The sequence below is a fragment of the Phalacrocorax aristotelis genome, chromosome 2, assembly GCF_949628215.1.
Source record: "Phalacrocorax aristotelis chromosome 2, bGulAri2.1, whole genome shotgun sequence".
In the NCBI taxonomy this organism is placed as follows: Eukaryota; Metazoa; Chordata; class Aves; order Suliformes; family Phalacrocoracidae; genus Phalacrocorax; species Phalacrocorax aristotelis.
In genome coordinates this window covers 104316377-104339844 of record NC_134277.1, presented here as the reverse complement: position 1 = coordinate 104339844, position 23468 = coordinate 104316377, and the positions used below count along the sequence as shown (strand labels likewise).

General features: G+C 43.1%; 1 protein-coding gene across 1 annotated transcript; it reads left to right on the top strand.

The window, feature by feature from the left end:
- Nucleotides 1-522: 522 nt before the first annotated feature.
- Nucleotides 523-15562, top strand: CNDP2 (carnosine dipeptidase 2). Its single transcript, XM_075084578.1, has 13 exons — nt 523-591; nt 1218-1266; nt 2974-3063; nt 3813-3956; nt 6287-6449; nt 8022-8110; nt 9022-9222; nt 9738-9822; nt 10388-10548; nt 12477-12641; nt 13158-13299; nt 13941-14088; nt 14855-15562. The coding sequence occupies exons 3-13, from the start codon at nt 3004-3006 to the stop codon at nt 14922-14924; spliced, it is 1428 nt and encodes a 475-aa protein (XP_074940679.1). The 5' UTR covers nt 523-591; nt 1218-1266; nt 2974-3003; the 3' UTR covers nt 14925-15562.
- The last annotated feature ends 7906 nt before the right edge of the window (nt 15563-23468 follow it).

The window sequence follows — 23468 nt, the reverse complement described above, 5'->3', positions numbered from 1 at the left end:
AAACCCGATACTAGGTGATCTTCGCTTTTGCATTTTACCGTTGGTATTACACTTTCCTTTTCTAATCTATCTAAACGACATCCAAATCTATCTAATCCATCTAAACCACAAATGTCAGAAGGTTATAAGGACACTCCCATCTCTGGTTGGAGTAATTCAGTTGTCCTGGCAGGCTCCAGCCAAGATCTCCCACATTCCTCCCGTATTATATTCTCCCAAGGCACATCCCCCCTTACTATCTCCTGTATTAGCTATTGTATTTGTCTCATATTATTTACGCCCGTGCTCATGCCGTCGCACTGGAGAGTGGGTGGGACACTGGCAGCCCAGCACCTCCAGGTGATGCCCTCCCCCCGCCCCAGCGCAGGACACGACACAGGTGGGCCCCGCCTCCCCCGGCAGGCAGGCGGTGCCGAGGCCACGCCCTCTCTTGCGGCAAGCCCCGCCCCGGGGCCGCCGGGCTGCCCTCTCCTTGCCCGCGGATTGGCCACCGTGGCGCGCGGCGCGGGGCGGGGTCGGCGCCGGGCTATTTAAAGCGCGGCGGCGGCAGGAACCGATGCCTGCCACAGAGCGCCGGGGCGGCAGCGGTCTGTGAGTGGTGGCAGGGCGGGGAGGGTATGGGGGAAGCCGCGGCTCGTCCCGTCCTCTTCGCGTTGTGGCGCCTTGGCCCGGCGCTCAGGGCCGCGCTCGGCCTGTCCACGGCCCCGCTGGCGGCCGCCTCCGCGCCGCGGCCTTGCGGGAAGGCGCCGGGTGCCTGGCGGCCCAGCCGGGCCTTGCCCGGTATCCAGCGGTAGGAGGCCCCTGCCCGGCCTCGGCCTCCCCTGCTCTGGCTTTCCCCTGTTCCCCTCCCCACGCTTGGTCTCTCCCCGTGAGCCTCCCCCTGTGTTCAGGAAACCCGGCCCGCGACGCACCTCCCCGCGCTCACAGAGCGGGGGGCTGCCGCCAGCTCTTCCTGTCGCTGCAAAACCTCGTAAAGTCCCAAATTTGACTTTTTCAGTCACCCTCAGCCCAAAGAGCAGCGCCCGCAGGGTGGGCGTGGGGTTGTACGTGGCCGCTTGCAGCGGCGTGTGGTGGGCGGTGAGCGGCCGCGATGGCTGCGGCCCTCCCCGGCCGGATTAAATACCCTCGCCTGGGGCGCTCACCTTGCCTGTGGGTAGGGGGGTGAAGTTATCATGGTGCACTGACAGTCCCTTATGTTCTCTTATTCCATAATGCAGCTGTTGTAGTGCCGTGAAAAGGCAGAACTGTGGAGCAACTTCCACGCAGGTAGGAAGGATTCAGTTCTCCAGCCTGAAGGATCTCTGGGGAATTCTAGTCCTGATTTTTAAGAGGGGAGGGGAAGTAATATCCACACTCCTGCTGTGCAGTAAGCTACACTTGCTTTTGCGAGTTTGAAGCTGTCTGGGGCAGACTTTTTTGGCAGCTCTACAGCGAGACTGAAGTGATTCAGTACCCCTCTAATTTGAAGAATATCTAGTCATTTAAGATGATACTTAAAGTAGTCCCTAACTTAGCAAGTAGTTCAGATCTTGTTTGTGTGGGAGAGGATATCAGCCTCCATGTAATATGTTGTATTTTGTGTTCTGTGCTATGAAGCTAAAGCCCTGATGTTGCTCTGGGAACTGGCTGAGTGGAGTCTCAGATGCACAGGGTTGATGCCTGTGTTCTGATTTCTCTGAAAAGCTCCAGGTAAATCATGCCTAAGCTCTTAACTGCATGTGGCTTCATAGGGAAACCAGGCTTTGGTGAGAAGCACTGCTTTAACTTGGTTATGTCTATATAGTCCTTTTGAAGGTGTTCAGTTTTCACCATTCATGACTCTGGAAGAGAATGCTTGAGCATTCTCTTGAAAGAAAATGCGTTCTGTAGGTCTTGTAGATTTGGGATGGTAGGATGTGCTTGTATCCTATGTTGTGTGGGATGACCTGCAGCTTCAAAGTATTCATTTCAGCTATGTTGAGTAGTCAGCTGTTCAAGAAATCCTAAGGCACAGTCAAATGTTGTAACAATTAGCATATTGTCTTGTGACTTCCATGTACAAGTGGAAGAAAGGCTTAAAGATCTGGCATAAGGCTGACTGAACAAAATACTGAGTCACGGCACTTGGGGCTGCTGAACATACTTGTTCAGTGTAGTACATGGACATCAGAGTTATTCTTGTGGTCTGGGCACTTGTATTTCAGAGGCATGTTTGTAAAGCTTGTTATTTTCCTGGATTAGAAGAGGTGCTGTATCTTTAGGTCTAACTTGATAACTACATTTAAGTTTGGCTGAGTAGACAGTATGTCTTTTAAATATGGATTTTTGGACTAGTGAGGAAGATGGGAAACTGGAGGGGAAGGGTCTTGGGTTTTCTCACTTGAGCTTCAGTTGAAACTACAACAAAACAAGGAAGTGGTAGCATGGAACTAGTCACTGACCACTTGCTCATGGCCTGCTGGGGCTGGTTTCTGTTCCCTGGACTTCACTCTGACCTTCTTTGGGAAGGCTGAGTGACAGGTTAAGACTTCAAAGCTGAAGAAAACACAGTTCTTAAGCTGCCAGCTTTTAACCTCCTTTGTAGAGGACAAAGTGTGGTGTTTCCTTGGACCTAGTTACTAGCATTCAAGTATATGGCACAGTATTAGTTGAGATCTTATAATAAAATGCAACTTCAAAGAGTAGGTTTCACTGGAGTAACTTTGCCTGGAAGTCTGCAGTAAAGTGAAGTACATGACTTGAAGTATCTCTATAGACAAGCTTAACTTCCAAAGTTATTGTGGGGAGAGAGGCAGAAACAGTTCTGTTGAGATCAAATATAGTTTTGTTTAGCCATCTCACTGTGATTTCATGAGAGGGAGTGGCCTCAAGCTTTATATTTACACAGCTTAGTGTGTGGCATCAGCAGTGGAAAGGTGAAAGTCTTCTGTGGCTGCTCAGTTACTGACTGCTGTCTCTGAAACCTGTGCGGGCGAAACTATTTTTCTGTCACAGAATCATCAGTGACACCAATCTGGTCAGAAAATGTCTGCTCTTGAAACACTCTTTAAATACATTGATGAACACCAGGACGTCTATGTTGAGGTAAGTTTTCTTTCAAAGTCTTGTCCTGCAGCACAGATTTATTAGGCGATGCTCTGTTACTGTATAGTGCAAGCAGTGCCTTACCTGGAGTTTGGCTCTACCTCATGAATGCCAAACTAGGTTTATGCTGTCTCTTCCCTTCTGAGATGGGAGAGGAAAGATACAAGCAGTGCTGGAGTAAAGCCTGTTCATGTTGGGGGACAGAGGAAGAGGTTACTTTCTGTACTTTGCTGTTTAACCTGCAATTTAATTGCACTTTGTATTGCAATCCCTCTTGCCTGTGAAGGGATCAGTGGTGTACAGCACTGTAAACTCCCAGGCAAGAAGTATGCCAAGTGTTCAACTTGACTTCTGACAGTTGCTCTCACTGATCTCACGTGGGTGTGCGGGGAAGCAAAGGCAGCCTTTCTGAGAAGCCTGAAGGACATCAGCTGGTTCTGGATTCTTAAAAAATGGCAACCAGAAAGGCACAACATGCACAAGCTGTCATACTGTTAAGCCTACCTGCTGTATCTATATATTTTGGGCTACACTGCAGGGACAGCTGTAGAAAGTAAGGTTTTTAGAGAGCTTTTGAGTGTAATATCAATGTTTAGAGCATTCCTTTGAGCAGAGAGAGAGATCTGATTTGCCTCAAGTTTAAGCTTGGCTAAAACAGTACTAGTTGAACTGCAAGGTGGTGTATTTGTGTAGTGCTTCCGTGCCATAATTCATGTGTAGTGAAACCTTTAACTTTTCTGTCTCTGTAGCGGCTGGCTCAATGGGTGGCAATCCAGAGTGTGTCAGCATGGCCGGAGAAGAGGGCTGAAATCAGACACATGATGGAGGTTGCTGCGAAGGATATTGAGCGACTGGGAGGCACAACTCAACTTATGGACATTGGGAAACAAACGGTATGCGAGCATCTCCACGTCAGCTTAGTAGAAAGTATCTTTTGAAGACAAGGTGTTTTGTGCCAGGCTGTCTGCTTATGATCCCAATAAGAAAGACACTTAGACTCCATAAAGTATCATTTTAAATGCTGTTTATTAGAGCTACTGCTATAAAGAAAGAGAATAGTATAGATATTATGTCCCTTCAGATGCTGGGAACCCCAACCTGTGCAGCATCTAGTGGGTTTCCAATCAGCATGCAGCATGGTGTGCAGATCCCATTCATGGAAATGTTATCCCATTTTATTTATTCAAGCTGTTCGATTCCACTGCCAAACAAAAGGGATATTCACATGAGAACTTCTTGCTGCGCTTTCAAAGACAAGGACGTGCAGGTGGTATAATTGCCAGTACCAAGTGGGAACTGCCTCCAGCTACAGTCAGCTGGCTAAGCTTATCCTGCAGCCCAAGGTTATGCACAGCACAACACGGGCAGGAAGGCAAAGATGTGCGTGCAGCATAGCACAGCACAGGCTTGGGTGTACTCAGGCTAACTATGTGCATCACTAATTCCTTGACGTCTGGGCTTTTGGTCAGGGTCACCACTCAAGGGTCTTGTGGGTAGTGGCCTAGAAGGGCAGTAGCTCGTTGGGGTGTGGGATTGTCTTCCCTGCCACATGTCCTAAGCTTCCTGTTAAAACCCTTGTTTGTAGTAAACTTTGGGATCTAGATCAATTAAGCATGTTGTATTGCATTTTGGACTGTGTGTTAAATATATTTTAAATACTTTTCTAACTGAACAAGAACAGAGCACCAGCAAACAAATGTTAGACTTTTTTTAACAGCAGGCTGGTGTTGGTCCTCAGACCCATAGGCTGTAAAGATACTGACTGAAGTTATGTGCTTAGGAGAATGATAGCGATAACTTCATCCTAGAGAACAATCCACTTGATATGCTCGTACTTTGAAGTCCTAGTCACTACGTGTCACAGAACAAGACCAATACCAAAATTGTTTGAGTAGCGCTTGGATAGTGGCATTCAAAATCCTGTTGTACTGCAGTGTTTGCTAGTGTTAGATCATCATTGTAGTTGGTGCTACTGACTCCTGGGTGAAATCGGTTAATCAGGCCCCTCCAAGCAGTTCTTACTTTTGGTGACTGGAATACACTTATTTGTAGCACTACAGGTCCCAGCAGGGAAGCAGCTGGCATCATGTGCCCTCTGGGGAGGGAATCTGTAAGATAATTCTAGCTTTGCTACTACCTGCAGCCTAAGATCCCATCAAAAGTATTTCAATTAACTCAGACTTGTTCCTTTCATCAATGTATCTTTTTGGGAGCAAGAACTGATTTTAAGGGTTTATTATAAGTAACATTTCTAATTAGAAAACTCTTATAGCTGGATTAAAGTTAACTTTAGCATTTACTTTTATATTAAGTATAGACAAAATAGAGTATGTACATTGCTGCTGTATCAGTGAAGGACAATGTAAAGCATCTGGTGAAGTTGTCTGATCTAACGTAGTATACTGCTGCACAGCAGTTTTTACTGTGTACTGATTACTGTAAGTGTAAATTCTTGCAATAATTCTTTAATCACTTAGAACTGCAGCTGGCCAAGGACCATGTAACCTGTTGATAATAAATCGGAGCTTGGAGCTCATGCAAGCATAAAGCTGATCTTGATCTGCGGAACAGTGTCTAGGAGTGTGTGTTAACTCACTGGAGGGGAATGTGCTGATTGAGAATAGCATGTGATAATTGCTTAAGGAGTATTTGAAAGAACTAAGCAAGTTCAACCCTTGAACTCTTGAACTAAGCTTATCAGCGCTACCCTGACCTTTGCTTAACAATGTAGGCTGGCATAGGAAATCCAGCTGTTACGCTGACATTCTTTGGGTGTAGGGATGTATTATACTCAGTGATACCACTGCCAGGAAATCTTTGTCGAGAGCTATACTGTGGGCAGGGTGAAAGTGCAGTGACAAGCAATACAGAATGCAATATTGAATGGAGTTCATCACTTATGCTTAGGTCAGCATTAGATATGGCAGTTTGGCATGCAGACAGCTTGATCTGCGGAAGTCTGATGAAGGATTGCTTAAAGCTAATGGTTCTGAGTGGCTTGGAATACTTTGATTATTACTGGAACTTGTCAGGAAACTTTTACTGGCATGGTTCTGTCATGCCTTCACTGCCACACTGCTTCTGGCAGTCAGTTTAAGTATCTTAGTTTTGTTTAGCTGTCTATGCCCCTAATCTTATCACCTCTATATTAATCTGATTAATCTGATAAAAATGTGCTACTCTGATGTTCCACATTTGCATACAACTTCTTGCCTATTTCTAGCTGCCTGATGGATCAAAGATCCCTCTGCCGCCAATTGTTCTGGGAACACTTGGCTCAGATCCATGCAAAAAGACGGTGTGTGTATATGGTCACCTGGATGTTCAGCCAGCAACACTAGAGGACGGCTGGGATAGTGAACCTTTCACACTGGTAGAAAGAGATGGTAAGAGTGGTGGACTTAAGACTGATGAGCACTCCTGTAACAAGTGTGGTATTTCTCAGCTGTTCTGAAGTTGTACCCTTGAAAGGAGAGGAGAGTAAGAACAGACATGGGTGTTTATTTAATACTGTTGAGATAAAAAATGCAGGCGGGGAAAAGGTAAACAAGTAGAGCTGCAAAGTCTCAGCTACTCTCAGGGCTTGTTTCTTTTTCTGATAGTCTAGACTGTACTTGCATGTTATCTTCCTTGTAGCTACAGCAAAGTCTTAACTGCTGCCTTCTATGGCAACAACTTGTTGTCAGAAAGCTTTCTAGAACTAGTTTCTTGTGCTGTTCACAACTTGCTGCATTTAAGGGCATGTCAGACTGCAGGGATTTTGAACCATTACAGGGAGCCAACACTCAACACAGCTTCTTTATGCCTGGAGACAGGAGTGGTACAGCAGCTTCCCTGGGTTGCCTTGTGTTTGCATACTGTGCTACAATGAGTACTGCAGAAGCTGAGTTTTACAGAGCTAGTGCCCAAACAAGTGTCCCTTTCCTGTAAATGGGGATGAAAAATCATGCAGTAACTCCTGTTGAAGCAACACATTGCCAGTAAGCAAGAGCAGACAAAAACTTTCTTTTCTATTTAAAGCTGGTGTTACCAACAGCATCTTACTTGTTTCATTTGCTCAGTGTTGAGTGTCAAAGGTCATATGAATAGAAGACATTAACCATTCCTGTTGCATAAGTGCCAAGAAAAGATATCTGTGGTAACTAGTGTTTCTACCTGGACACTTGGTCACAGGCAGCAGAGTCCAAGTTACCAAATCAGATTATGTCATCTGATAGCAACAGCTAGACTTGCCCCAGGCTGTGGATTATCTCTGTGTGGCCTGGCAGTGTAGGAGGCATATCTACCAATGCCGCCTTACCTTGCAAGATGTCTGACCTGTTCTGTCACTGTGGTTATACCTAGTGCTTAGGGGTTGTAGCCACAGCTGAGTTGCAGCAATACCCACCTCGACTGTGATCCTGTGTGCTATGTTTCCTGGGACTTCCCTGTAGTCTGTAAAACTTCTCTTTGACTAAAGCCCTTTCTGGGGAGATTCATATTTGTCTGGAGAATCCAGAGATGCTATTGGTCACTAGCTGCTGAAGTCTTACTCTTCAAGCAAAGAATTTAAGCTAATACTGGATAGGTTTCTGTTAAAAGAAGGTAGTTTGTTTCTATACCCTTACTGCTGTGTTTGCAGAAAATTATACTATTGTGAAGGATATGGGAACAACTTAGCCCAAGGCAGTTACATCTTTTCCAGGCTTATGTTCAAGTCCCATCCAGGGCACAGCTGGGGCAAGAGGTTGGGTAGCCCTAAATGGGAGAACTATTGCAGTCCTGTACCTATCCCACTTGCATGGGTATATGAAGTGGGATGTAAAACTGCTACTTCAGTAGAATCAGGAAATGAAAAGTTAATAGAAGCAGGGCTAAAAAGCTTATCCAAAAGGATGTTTTCTCCTACAGGCAAGAGATGACTGGAGCTTCATCCTAATTTTTGTTCATGCTCGTTAATTTGTATCCTGTTTCTACAGGAAAGCTGTATGGGCGAGGATCAACAGATGACAAAGGTCCAGTGCTTGCCTGGCTGAATGCCTTGGAAGCTTATCAACAAACTAACCAGGTATGTGCCCAAAACGTATGCTGCTTTTTTTCATATAGCTGAGTCTAGCAATAAATGTTGTCCAAGCCACAAACCCTCGCGAGGCAAGCCTGCTTATTCAGCTGATTGGAGGAATGATGCAATAGTCCTGTGAATTCTGTGATGTCCCAGTAGGGTTGAGTTGACTTGCTGACAAGTTAGTCTTGAAGATGCTTGGATTGCACTTTAAACATTTTCACTTTAATGCAATGTGTAGGAAGGCAAATACATATGCAAGCATCTGGAGCAGGAGGAATAAACAAATGTGATCACTACTTTCATGTAAGGATGTCAAATTAGCTTGGCCTTTAGCAAAGCTTAATGTCTCACTGCTACTGAACTCGAAGAAGAGATTAACTTAGTAACACAAAACCGGGAGCTTTGCTGTTTCTGTTCAAGAACATTGCAATCAGAAATAGCTCAGGATGTCTGCTTCGTCTTGCAAAACAAGTTGCTATTACTTGTGAGAAGAATTAGCAGTTCTCAAGTGCTGTCTAGGCATAGAATATGGTAGACTGGATAGACAGGATAGCTCTGACTCTTCTACTGTAGCATGCAATTTCTGTGGTTAATATTAGTTTTCCTAGCCCTGTGACTTACCTTTGGCAACAGATCTCTGCTGCGTTCCCACAGTTAAGAGGATTGGGAACAAGTTGTTCTACAGCTTGGTTAAAACTTTTTTGAACAGTCTGAATTCCATCAAATGAAGGGTGATGTAAGTGCTGTCCAAGCTTCTTAATACGTTGTGTATAATTAACAAATTCCACTGTCATGGAACTAATTTACCCAAGTCTGTTTTTTCTGCTTTCTACGTGACAGATTGAATTTACTGATTGCCAAAGGAGTCCAGTGTGTTCACATACTTCATCTGTTCTTGATTTTACTTTTCAAAGGAGTTTCCAGTAAATGTTAAGTTCTGCCTGGAGGGTATGGAAGAATCAGGATCTGAAGGCCTTGATGAACTGATTTTTGCTCAGCGAGACACTTTCTTCAAAGATGTGGATTATGTTTGCATTTCTGACAACTACTGGCTAGGCAAGAAGAAGCCTTGTATCACCTATGGTTTGAGGGGTGTCTGCTACTACTTCATAGAGGTAAGTGCTGAAATACAGGGGAAAAACAGCATTAAGCTGAATTCTCTACTGGAGAAGAGTGGTAGCTCCAACTCTTCGATGCCAATAGCTTTTCTTCAGAAAAGGTGAAACTGACTACTTAAGTAGAACTGTTTCTACCAGTTGTCTAAATATTTTCGTTTTACTATCTGATATGATACTTGGGTGGGAGGGATAGCTTTCAAATGTATGAAGCAAGATAAGCCACCGCCTTCACTGGAGGACTATCTCATGGCATAATATCTTCATCCAGATATTTCCTTGAGTGCAGGAAGAGATGTCACCACTGAAGTCTCCAAGGTTGGGACAGTCAGTACTAAGGGCTTGTACTCCACAGAGCAATAAAACACATACGCTTTAATGCGCTACAGCTGAATGGTCTGGTTTCAAAAACAGATGCATTCTCAAAACACATGCAGCAAAAAGCTAGGGTAAAAGTCTGTTTGTCAGTGTCTTCATGCTAAAATTAACGTGAATCTTAATTCACTTCAAACCAGGTGGAATGCAGTGACAAAGACCTTCACTCTGGAGTTTATGGTGGCTCAGTACATGAGGCCATGACAGATCTCATTACTCTAATGGGTAAGAAAAAGCAGGCTTCACTGAAAGCATCTAGAGTGGGAGTCAAAGCCGTTAAAGCATGAGTTTGCAGTGAGGGGAGTTCCTAAGGGCTGCTTACACTAGCAAAGCTATGACCGATGAAATGGTGCTTCCTACATATACATAAAACAGACTGCTGCCTTAGATACAAAAATATGAGGAAGGTCATGCCAAGAAGTTGTCTATCTACTTTAGCTTCCCCTAAAACCTTGCTGCAAATTTGTATGTTAATTAAATCAGCTCTTTTCTGCAGGCTTCTCTACAGATGCCATATTGAACTCCTAGGGAATCCTCCCTTCAGCCAGCCAGCCAAATATGTAGCAGTAGAATTAAATGCAGTTGCAAGGAAGCACTCATTTTGGATAGCTGCAAATTCTATAAGTGCCTTCCATGCTTAGTGGAACAGGCTCTGGGAGGTAGAGGTCAGAGTTTTATTATATTTACAGAGCTTTCAGAAGGCAAAGGCTGTATTTTCCATGGGAAGTCTTCTCAGCAATTACATTTTGTCTCTTCTGATTGAATCCTGACATTAAGTGCTTGTTTACAGGTTCTCTTATCGACAAGAAAGGGAAAATTCTTATCCCAGGTGTTAATGAAGCAGTGGCACCTGTTACCGATGAGGAGCTGGCACTATATGAGAAGATTGATTTCGACCTGGAAGAATATGCAAAAGATGTAGGAGCAACAAAGCTATTGCATGGTACAAAGGTATATTGTGCTCCTTCCTCTCTACCTTGGTTAGCTGTGTTAGTTCAAGCTATCTATATTAGAAGACAGAAGCAAGCTTCTGTGGGTACTTTTGTAGTTACCAAGTAATTTAGTAGGCAGAGAATTAATCTGACGTCGTTAAACGGTGAGATTGCTTTGAAGATAACTTTACCTACTGTATAGCTGATTTCATACTTACGCAGTTCCTGTGCAAAGTGTTATGTGCTTGGAAACTTAGTCTAGGTTATCCCATGTTTAAGGCAAGCAGTCTAGGCAACTTTAAATATGCCTCTTAGTCTATGTATAAGTAGCACTTCAAACTTGTACAGAACTTTATCTAGTGCTGTTCTCTTAATGCTAGATAGGAACTGCTAGCACTTTTCCAGAGGTCAGATACCCTGTTTACATCTGTGGGAAGTTCAGTGGGTTACTAGAAATGAAGTTGCTCATAGAGATGACCTCTTATAAGGTGAGACAACAACTTGAGGTCTAGCTGTGATGACCTTAAGGTTGACATATTGAACATCTTCCTAGACTTGGCAAGCAAGGACTGTTTTGTAGCCATGAACTAGGCAGCTGCCCAAATCTTTGAACAGGCTTGAGTTCAATAAACTCATGTGTGAACTTCTGAAATCTTCATCCTGGGAGGTCTACAAATGAATGCTGTTAACATCATTGAATCTTGCAAGCTATAGGCATTACACACTTTTAAGCATTAAACCCTAGATGTAAATAAATCTAGCATAAAATGGAGAAACAAGTGTTGTGAAAGACAAGTTTACATGTGCAGGTCTGTGTTCTGTCCTTGTACTGTCAGGAGGAGACTTGAGACTCAACTCAAATAGGTATAAGTAACAATTTTATATCCTCAACCTTGTCTTTACAAGCTCGGGTTTGTATCAACTGAGAGCACACAGCCTTCCTTGTTTTAGCCTTGTCCTATAAAGTAATGGATGAAATACAGCTTGTATATAAGAAGGAGCTGACAAGATGATCTTCATATATTATGCTGAACTACAGCTATTCAGTCTTAGCTAGACTGAAATCCTAGCTTAATTTACCAAGGGAGTTCTAACTAAGCTGCATGCAAGAAGGGTCTTAGGACTAAGGGGAGATGTGGGAAAGGCGGCTGTAATCTCCAGGTGAGAAACAATGTGCTTGAAAGATTTGAACAGTGACAGTTAAATTCTCTTTGAGCAAAGATTAGAGGCAGGTTGTACCTAGAAATTTTGTGGGCTTTAACATTAACAGTTGTTTTGTTCTAAGACCCTGAATCTCTGCAGTGAAGTTCAAGTTTGACATACTGTAGCTATACAGGACACAAATATGTTGAATTCACAGTATGCAGTGTACTGAACAGCTGTGTCCAAGGCAACAGGGAAGAAATGCAGAAGTGTACCTGAAAAAGGCAACAGTGCTCTCTTTAATCAACCCAGAGTTCAGGCAGTTTAATACAACTGATAACATAAACAGGAGCACTTTGTACACCTGTCTGCACAGTGGTGAGGCTTTTAGAAAACTTGTGATCTTCATAAGCATGGGGCTTAGTGATAAAGGCACCTGCCTGACTTGAGGCAGTGGGGACTAGAGCTTCCAATACACTCCCTGCACATTCTGCTTGAGCACCTTGTAGATGATATTTGTGTCAGAAGCGGACTGATCACATCCTGTAAGTTCCATAGCACTAGGAGAAAGCCAAACTAGAGCTATTGAATCTCTTAAGGTGCTGAAAATCCAGCTGTTGTATCAAAATGTGTGCTTAATGGGAGTGACAGCTTCTGTTTATAGCTGAGGGATCACGAATGAGCTGCATTTCTCCATGGGAGAAAGCACTGTTTCTTGCAAAGTCTTTATTAGATTGAAGAAATTATTACTTTGGGAAACCCCAAACTTCATGTAACCTTGCATCTTTCCCTTTGCTTCTGCAGAGAGATATCCTTATGCACAGGTGGAGATACCCTTCCTTGTCTCTCCATGGAATTGAAGGAGCCTTCTCAGCCTCTGGAGCCAAGACTGTGATTCCTAGGAAAGTGATTGGCAAGTTCTCAATCAGAATTGTGCCAAACATGACTCCAGAAGAAGTCACAAAGCACGTATGTTGAGATGGGTTGCTGGTCTCAAAACTAGTCTCAACTTCTGCTGTTCTTCATGCCTGGGGGAAGAGTATTTCTGGTTTCCAAAGTGGTTCCGGTTACTTTGCTACCATCTTCCCTGTTCTGCACCTCAGCTCAGATAATTGAGGGAATTGCTGTATGGTCCCACGCTGGACTGTTTGTGGCCTTGCTATTCAATTTCTCTCAGCTAACTCAAATAAGACTCAGCAGTAAATGCTAATTTTAGAGCAGTTGTATTGCCAGAAGTGCTTATTCAAAAGCATTAGGTTGACATATAGGCTGACAGTTATACAGTATACTACTAACTTGCCTAAAGGAGATCTTCTGATTTCAGAGAAGAGTTACATAGGGATAATATGAAATAATAGTAATAGGAAAAGTATTGCTGCACAGTAGTAGTGACCTGCAAGTCCCTAGGATGCTTTTAGTGTACAGCTGTTACCAGTGTTCATACAAATGCTAACAGTAGATAAGACTATTCAATCTTTCTTACAGGTTGAAGACTACTTGAGCAAAAAGTTTGCAGAGCTGCAGAGCCCCAACAAATTCAAAGTATACCTAGGCCACGGTGGAAAACCCTGGGTGTCAGACTTCAACCATCCCCACTACATGGCTGGTCGGAGGGCTATGAAGACAGGTCAGTGGGTTTTCTACTTGGCATTGGGAGGACTAAAAAGCTCTTGTTCCAGCACCTCCAGAAATACAGAGGAGGTCGTGTTTGCAATGTTCTGTACATACTCTTCCAGAGGTCAGTTCTGTACATACTTAGCCAAACTTATGTCATGAAGCATGTCACATGCAATCCTTAAACTCAAGTCTGAGGTACAGGAAAGAAAGAAATTTGCTGCCAAGCTCATTACTACTATACTGGAACAAGGCTGTTGGTATGGTGTTGCTTTTGCACAAGGATGAGATTGTTGGTAGTTCAGATCACTTGCTTAGCCAAAGCACCCAAAGTTTAGTCATCCTTGCATCCCTAATCAGTTACACTAGGGCAACTAGAGTGAATCTGACTTCTGTGTTGGAGTACAGACAGGCTCCCAGATGAAGTGTTGTTTGTGTAACTAAACTCTGAAAGTGACAGGACTCCAGCACTACATCTGGGGTGTGAATGCCATAACTCTGCAACCTCTGCAGTCTGGCTGATGAAAACAGAGCAAGACTTGGCCAGCACATGGTACAGAAGTGGTTGATACTTCATTGCTTGAGCAGCCGTAAGGATCTGTGTCAGAAAAACAAATACAGTTCCATACTGACTAGAGCATCACTTTGTTCTAGTTTTTGGAGTTGAACCAGACCTGACCAGGGAAGGAGGAAGCATTCCTGTTACCCTTACTTTTCAAGAAGCAACAGGCAAGAATGTCATGCTGCTTCCTGTTGGAGCTGCAGATGATGGTGCCCACTCTCAAAATGAGAAGCTAAATAGGTAAGAGAATATTTATCCCTGTGCCAGACTCAGTTGTACTGTGGGTCTTGGCATGTATTATGAAAAGGACCAAGAAGAATTGAGCTCTTGATTTTCTTTATGTGAAAGGCAAAGTGCCACTTCTCCCTAGCAGAGAGTCACTGGTTAGATAACTAGTCTGTACCTCAATCTTGATCTCATTACAGCTTCTGGTTTTATACACTTGAAACCAGAAGCAGTTTTCATACTTTGGTCTCCAAACTTGGCTACCCAAGGGTGGTGTTTCCCTCCTTGCCAGGGGAGATAGATGCAGGGAGGTTAGAACTGCCTGTTGGCTGCACAGTAATGCCTGCAGTGTCAGTTGCATGCATAGGACTGCTCTCTACAGCTACCTGAAAGGAGGTTGTAGTGAGGTGGGGGTTGGACTCTTCTCCCTAGTAACAAGCGATAGGATGAGAGGAAATGGGCTCAAGTTGCACCAGGGGAGGTTTGGATTGGATATTGAGAAATTTCTTCACCGAAAGGGTTGTCAAGCATTGGACCAGGCTGCCCAGGGAAGCAGTTGAGTCTCCATCCCTGGAGGTATTTAAAAGAAGGGTAGATGTGGTGCTTGAGGATATGCTTTAGTGGTGGACTTGGCAGTGATAGGTTAGCGGTTGGACTTGATGATCCTAAGGGTCTTTTCCAACCTTAATGATTCAATTATTCTATGATATTGCAAAAAGCACAGCTGCTAAAAATAAAGCTTAAACTAAGACAATGCTAATGGAAGCTGTCTTCTTTCCAGGAGCAACTACATCCAGGGGGTGAAGATGCTTGGTGCATACCTCTATGAAGTCTCCCAGCTGAAGGAATAAGTGAGACACCCTACCTTCTGGCTCTGGATCAGAAGTCTGAATTTTCTTATAAAATGTCATCAATTAAAGTCTTACTTGGCTCCCCTTTTCCACCAACACTCCACTGCTTTGGTGGGGGACAGGGAAGCATGCAGTTCCACTTGACAAAAACACTGTATACCAAAAATTTCTTTAAATGCTTACTTCAAATGACACAGACTATACCTTATCTGGCCAGCAGTCCTGAACTGTGTCTTTGTCCCCTCTGTATCACTCAAGTTGTGGTTTGCTGTATTTATCTACTTTTCCTGTAAAGCAGGAGGAACAGTTTGCTCTCAATGGTTTAAGCAGCCACATCAGTTGCAGAACTGCCAGCCAAATTTAAGGTTCTTATTCTTGGATATGTCCTAGAAGTAGCCAAAGTGACAGATTATGGGGTTATACTGGAATGTGCTCAAGCTGTAGTGAGGCATCTATCTTGCTAACTGAGTCACTTTGAAGAACAGTTTGTCTCTTACAGCTTATACCTGCCTGCAGGTTTCAGTTCACAGTGAATTAGGCTATAAGTAAATTCACTGTGGTAATGACTACTGGCCATCTTTTTGTAAAGCTGCCTTTGTATTCCCTGAAAAGAACAATAAATCATGCTCTAGACTTTGGCTCTTGGTCTCTAAGGATTAAATAATGACTTGGGAGGGACAGCAACCTTGGGTAACTTGGGAGGATATCTTCTATGGCTATAGAGGCAGATGAGCAACATGGCTACACAGACTGTACTTCCTAGGAATCCAAATTCTTATTCCCTAGGCTCTGGCTCTGTAACAGCTTGTTGTCTTGAAGCACATGTTGTTAAATCCTGCTCTGCTGAGGGAAAACAAGGTCAGAAAACATTCCCTTTTGGCTCTTTAAGCCAGGTCATCACACTGTAGCACAACTGATGAATACTGCAAGGGAGTGGGTGGAATTTTAGGCGTAAGTGGGGAGAGAAGAGCATTGCTCACTGCAACTACTGACTGACATCCAACTTCAAGCTGTCTTTTTGGAGACATTCAACTCCAACACTCTGATATCATGACAAAAACCAAACCCTCATAAATGTCTGCTAATTTGAACTGAATTTGGCTCGGTGTTACTGAATTCCCTGTCCAGCACTAGCAGGTTAAGCTAGGTAAGCATTTCAAGTGATGGTGCTTTATTCTGGGCACTGCCTGAGAGCATGATGCAGCCCTGTAGCCTGGCAGATAGGTGAAAAGCATGTGATGCTTGTTCCCTTGGGGGAGCAGAAGGCAGGAATGTCTTGTTGATCTGGCTTTCAATGTTGCTTCACAGTGGATGGCTCTCAGGGCAGGGAGGAGTCTTCTCACTGTGAAGCTTCTAAAGCTTCTCTGCCTTGTTTGTTTTTGTTCTGGTTGGTTTGTCATGGGAGTTGATGGCTCAAGACAATCTGGTACCATTAAGCTTTGTACTTGCAGCTGGGGTACAGGGTGAGACCCATGTCATATACCTGTGTCAGTACTTGCTAGCAGCAAGCATCTGTACAAACATGGTAGTGGGCTGCTAGGTCCTCCCCTTTCAGGGACAGTGGAATTACTTTGACACCACATGCAGTCTGTATCTAGGACAAGACTAGCATGCCTGAATAGTTGAAGGTCATCTGTATGCTAGGATCAATTAGTTATACAGGATAACTAGTCCTAGCAGTCAATGTGTTAAAGCAGCTTCCTCAGTTATTGAATTGACTCCTCAGACTTTCCCAATGGGCTAACTTACACAAAAAGACAATTCCATCACTGTTGGTGAGTTTATATTGCTTATTTTCTACCTATTGATTTTAAAAGTATCAAAACTTACAAAAGACTAGTTCCTGGACTGGGGTAAAACTAGTTTCTCATGATATAGAGAAAAAGCTTATTTAGGCAGGAGAAAAGCTGATAATGTCATGACCTGTGTTGAGAAAGTGAGTATGTCTGTAGCTGTCCTATTTCATTTGTAACTCTTTGTGAGAATCGCTTAATTGTCTCAAGTTCTGCATGGAAGGCACTGCATCAGATCCTGCGCTTCCTGAATAAGCATAGCATGGCTGAGTTGTGAAGGATGCCCAAAACATAAAGTGTGTTAAGGGGTTTGTAGGAGAGGCTGGGAAACAGATCCTGTTGGATAGACAGTGGAAGTGTTTTGGCATGGGGTGAGTGCCAGAACCCTGTGAAAAGGAGATTAAAATGGGACATTGGCCTGAGCAAAATGCAGGGACCTATTTAAGCACGCAGGAGTAAATTGCTGAAGTAATGGGCCCTTTGACACTTAATGGGGTTTCAAATTTGTTTAGATGTATAACTTTAAAGCTGGAAATCATCAATATTTGTTACCTTGTTACAGTAGAGCTTGCTTTAGCTGTAATCTCTCTTGTCCCTACCTAACATGACCACAAAAGCAGTAGTACTTGGCTTGAATGAACAACAGCAGGCAGAAATGACTAGTGGTACCAGCTTATTTCTGTAGCCTGCCTGCTTCAGACCTGACTCCTTGAAGACTTCTAGAAAACTAGTATCTGCTGCAGAGATTTGGTTTGATACATCTTAGAATGCTTGTGTGTTTTATGAAGAGTTTGTTTAGCCCAAGTTGTTTGAATAACAGCACTATTGTAACACAGAAGTGCCTGACATAGTGTGAGCTAAAAATGAAAACTAAAATGTGCCAGGAAGCACAGAACCTCACAGCACCATCTGCTGGGTGTATACAGGCTGCTTGGTATTTTCCACACAGAACTTCTTAGTGTCTTTTTTTTTTGTGTGTCAGTTTACTGGAAGGCTTGGCCAGCTCCACTTAATATATAACATGAAAGTTTGTAAAATTTAATATCCCTCAGTTGATGCTCATTAAGAGTCCTAAGTGAACTGACTTAACATCCAGACCAATCCTCTGCTAGGAGGAGGGCAAGACAGCAGATGGCTTTGGTTAGCCTAAGTAGCTGCTATGTATTTTTACTGTGCTAAGTAACTCCTATGTGATGGTAAGCACTGGAAAAATATTCTGCCTGGTTTTGCAGTTTCTTCCTCATGGTCTTCGCCCTCGGTTACCATAGTCTGTCTGGGGTGGAGTTATGCCTGGAACAGCTTTACAAATATGAACAGCTATAATCTCCAGTTTTCCTGAGTAGAGGTGTGCCAGCTCTACTTACAAGCAAGCATAAGCAAGGCTATCAAAAGGAATGTGGCTATGAAATTCTCTAACCTGATGAGTCTCTGAATCTTGGCTGGGCTTATCAGGGATACCAACACATGCCTGCTTAGCTTAGACTTATTTATTGCTTAGACTATTGCTTCAAGATGGTCTTTTATTTGTCTACCACTTGCCTCCTAGGGGTAAACCAGGTAGGAGCCCAGCTTACTGCCAGTTGACACAAACGGCATGTGGCTGTAAACTGGTGAAATTGTTTTTTGCAAGCTCCTGTTCAGCTAAGTTATGTCACAGTATGCTAAACTCCTTCAAATACTAAAGTAGAAGTAGTTGGATCACATCTACCTTCTCTGTGCCCTGCAACCCCAAGATAATTTTGCTTTTCATGTCCAGATTCCCTTTCAGTCAAACTTGATGGAACTGCCCAACACTGCTTTTTGAAAGCTGGTGTTTTATTAAAAATGAGGAGGAGGTTTTTAAATTCTCACTTAACTATTTTCTCCCTTGCTTAAGCAACTTAAGTCAGCAGCAGCGGTTTCCTGGAAACTAATTTTGAGGACCTGGGTCCATTACTTGCAGAAGGAAAGGTGGCTTCATAAATAGGCAGCTGGGGGGAAAAAAAAAAAAGAATATCTATATGCCAGAAAAGCAAAACACATTCTCTGTCCTGTTTCCTAACGTGGAATAATAACTTTATTCCCGATAGGAAATTGGGAAATCTCTTGGTTAGTGGCACGCTGCTGTTCACAAGTCAAGATGCCTTGTACTTCTAGTTCTCCCACCCCAAGACTGGAGGGCAATCTACAACATATAGTTTACAATCACTTGTCCACAGGGTGAAACTACTGCAAAAGTGAGAAAGCACATTTCTGGCTTGTAATACCTCATTGCTCACTAGATTTCTTGTGTTTTGGGGAAATCCATGAGAGTGCATTTTGGTACAGAACATGCACTTAAAAGAGCAGCTGGAGTTATTACAAGCTATTATCCCTAAATGAACAAGTCCTAAGTGCCTTTTAAAATGTCACTTCTCTTTATTTTTGCTGTACTGGGAAACAATAGCATGCACATTAAAAAAGAGCCCTGACTTTCAACTATGTGGCAATCCATTTTAGGTTTATCGAGCACAATGTTTCCTAATTTGAAACTCTTTTTAACTTGCAGAACAGACTTTGGTTTAGCATAATGAGTTTGGATGTAGTAACTAAATCAAAACTTATTTTTCCATAAGGTTACATGATAGACTGTTTTAACTTCAAGAACTTCAGCTTTGTGATTTTTCACCTTGAAGCCATGTGAAGAGTGGAGATAACACAGAGCTAATCTAGATAAAGTATGCAAGTTTGTTCATTCTGTCAAAGCACTAGCTTAAAAACATTACAATTTTTTTTTAGTGTCATCTGAACACATTCAATTAAAATAGAATAGACTCGTGTTAAATACGCTTTTACATTATGAGGAGTCAATCTGAATAAATCACTTTCCCGGTAATTAATGAAATTATGCAGGGGATTTAAATCACTCTTCAGGGAATCTGCTTAGGCTACACATGAAAGCTTAGGAGTGGATAATTTTGATTCTAGTCTCTTGCTAGCATGATCATACCATTCTACCTCATGATGTTAGGTTATGACAGACCCTGAATGCTAGGATGTGTTTTGCTAGTACTTTTAAATATTCATTTTTCTATTAATTTTGCATATCCTTAGTGATTCTGAGATTTCTTGAGGATTGCTTAAAATGCATGCCAAAGAAATGTGCCAGCCGATGCTGACACATTGGTATGCAGTGTCCTCCTCCTGTCTGGGCAGGCTTATGTTCATCTCAATCATGGAGACAGCCCATGGACCTCTTGTATTTCTGCCTTTTAGACTGAAAAATGAGATCATGAATGCAGCTGAACAGCTGCTTTTGTCATTGCTATTGTGCTATGTTCTCCTTTGGGAAAGCAGCCGACCTGTATGCAGTGCATTTGGATTGTGAGGATGTGTGGTCCCTTCACAAGTAAATGCTAACTGCACCAAGATAAATTTAAGAGTAACTAAATAGCTATGATCTATAGCAACAAATTTGACCCACAGCACAAAGTGCCAAATATTATTTGAAAGTTAAATATGTTCAGTTATTAGATACTCAAGCAAGACTTCATATAGAGATGCTTCTGTGTTAGCAGTTGCTTGCGAATAATGTGCTCAACAGTTGTCAGTCAGCTGGTCTGTACTGACTGACCAGCCTTAATAAAGTTTAAGAGTTCATGAGCAATATGTATGAATAGCATTTAAGGACAGATCCTTCGAAGGCTGCTGTTACTATCTGTACATAAATAAAGACATACATCAGGATGACAAACCTGGTGGCCTTCTATGACAAAGTGACTTGCCTGGTTGACATGGGGCGGGCAGTGGACATTGTCTACCTGGACTTCTCCAAGGCCTTTGATACAGTCCCCCATAGTCTCCTCCTGGAGAAATTGATCCGTTATGGCCTAGACAAGTCTTCTGTGCAGTGGGTGGGGAACTGGCTGACAGGCCGCACCCAAAGGGTGGTGGTAAATAGCTCTTTCTCAAACTGGCAACCTGTCGCTAGTGGAGTCCCCCAGGGATCGATATTGGGCCCAATGTTACTCAATATCTTTATAAGCGATCTGGATACCGGCATCAAGTGTAGCCTGATGAAGTTTGCTGATGACACCAAGTTGAGTGGGGAAGTAGACACCCCAGAAGGGAGAGCTGCTCTGCAGGGAGATCTGGATAGGCTGGAGGAGTGGGCCAGCAAGAACCTTACGAAGGTCAACAAGGAGAAGTGTAAGGTCATGCACCTGGGAAAACATAATCTGGGAGTGCAGCACAGGCTGGGATCCACCTGGCTGGAGAGCAGCTCTGTGGAAAGGGGCCTGGGGGTCCTGGTGGACAGAAAGCTCAACATGAGCGAACAGTGTGCTGCTGCGGCCAAGAAGGCCAACAGGGTGCTGGGTTGCATCAACAAGGGCATCGCCAGCAGAGATAAAGAAGTCATTATCCCACTGTACTCAGCGCATGTCAGGCCACACCTGGAGTACTGTGTCCAGTTCTGGTCCCCGCTCTACAAAAAGGATGTGGACAGGCTGGAAGGGGTCCCGAGAAAGGCCACCAGGATGATCAAAGGACTGGGAAGCTGCCATATGAGGATAGGCTGGGAGAGCTGGGTTTGTTCAGCCTTGAGAAAAGGAGGCTCAGAGGGGATCTCATCACCGCGTACCAGTACTTAAGGGGTAGCTACAAAGAAGATGGAGACTCCCTTTTTACGAGGAGTCACATGGAGAGGACAAGGGGGAATGGACACAAGTTGCTCTTGGGGAGATTCTGATTTGACACCAGAGGGAAATTTTTCACAGTGAGGACAGTCAACCATTGGAATAATCTCCCCAGGGAAGTGGTTGACTCGGCCACGTTGGACACCTTCAAGAGTCCCCTGGACAGGGTGCTGGGCCATCTTGTCTAGACTGTGCTCTTCCCAGAAAGGTTGGACTAGATGATCCCTGAGGTCCCTTCCAACCTGTGATTCTGTGATTCTGTTATGTTTAGCACTTTATTTAAAAGGTAAATCTTTAGATGACTTTTCTTGCTCTTTTGGACAGAGTAAGTAAACAGAATTCCAAATCTGAGCTGCTAATACATGTGAAATTGTAGCTAATTCCTGAATTTCAAGATAGCTGCTAGATACAGAATGAAATTAAATTTCACATTTCTGAACTACTTAATAGATTTAATGTCCATGTAGTGAATAGTAGAGCCAAGGTTAGAGACTTAAGAATAAATGCTGTCTTCTCTTGGACTGTTTTAAAATGCTAGTAGGGAGAATTCTGAGATATTGCTTCTTAATTTCAAGAAAACCTATTAAACTCTTCCTCAGACTTGCAGCAACTTGGAAAGCAACTATATAACTAAACTAACTAAAGTGTTAAAGGAGTAGAACAGCTGCAAAAGACTCTTGCAAGCTAGAATGCTGTATAGTATTTTTTTATTTATGAAAAAGCATTTGATAAGGGGATGTTTTAGACTGTCTTGTGTTAGTAATGGCTTGAAATTTTTTCTCTCTTCCATTATCAGTTGTGTACTGGTCCATCATGAGAAACCTTCTAGATGCAAAAATTCTGTTTCTTTTGATGGACTTAGTAGTACATGCAGAGTACAGAATATCTGCCCTTTGTTCCCTCCCATATTCTCTACTACTGCTGCTCTTTCTGCTCCCCCTCTCCTATTTTCTCCTGTTATTCACATGAGGGGAGCTAACCCTGTAAGGGGGACTCAGGGAGTTTCCCAGGAATATGACCAGGCTTTCACTTTATAATGTGATAGTTATACGTTGACTGGACTGAGTCTCTTCTACTTTTTGTATTAAGTCTGTAGTTCTTCCAACGTTAGCGTAGAAAATGCTGGCAGGCAATGACCTTTAATTTCAACTTTACTCTCCAGTTGCCACTGCGATGGTTCCCAGTTTTTGGAAGTTGGCACAACAGTATAACAACACTAAATGGAGTGGGAAAAGGTAACTCTCTGCTTGCAAATTCCTCTGCATTAACCTCTTTACTATTTGAGTGAATAGCAACCTGTAAAAATTCTAGCAGAAGAGCAGCTATTTCTGCAAGGCCACTGGAAGATACTTTTTAATTTGTGGAAATGGCAGAAATTAAAGGCATCAGACAAAAGACACTTGGAAATGGTTCCAGGCGAATCTCTTTAGGTTTCTCTATTGTATGTGTTGAACACTTAGCTGGAAGACTCAAGTTCAAAGCTGTAAGAATACAATACAAATTCAAAATACAGCATAGGCTGCATGTCATCATTTTCAGGAATAGGTTGTCAAACAGAATTAATAAAAAGAAAGCAAAAGATTTTATTTTTGCACAGCTTTGAAACTTGTTTTTATTTCAGAAATCCCGTAATGCGTTGTCAGCTGAATCCTAAACCTTTGTACAAGGAGGCAAAGGGCTGCTTGTGATTGTTTTAAGGCAGTTTTAATTCTGACCGGATAGATTCAGAAGTACAAATCAAGAAGGGGGAAGACTGCATCATGAGCTCAGGCACATGCTGGTTACCAATTTTGTTGTCTGGCAACAGAACTTCAGTACAAAGAGATGTGAATAAAGATACCTTGAATGTGGATAGACTGGGGAGAAAGACAGGTAGGGAGCAGGTTTCAGAAATAAAGTAAAAGTTTCATGAGAAAGGTATAAGTGAATGTGTAAATACATGTTCCTAGAGTATGGACAGAGTTTATTAGCCTCCAGGCTTTAGTCTGCTGTTCCTTTGAACAACAGTGTTTAATGGAATTTGGCTTGTTGTGAACTTCTGGAGGTTTGTAGAGCTGTGTACAATTTTTGGAAGCTTTATTTGGAGTTGTCTGACA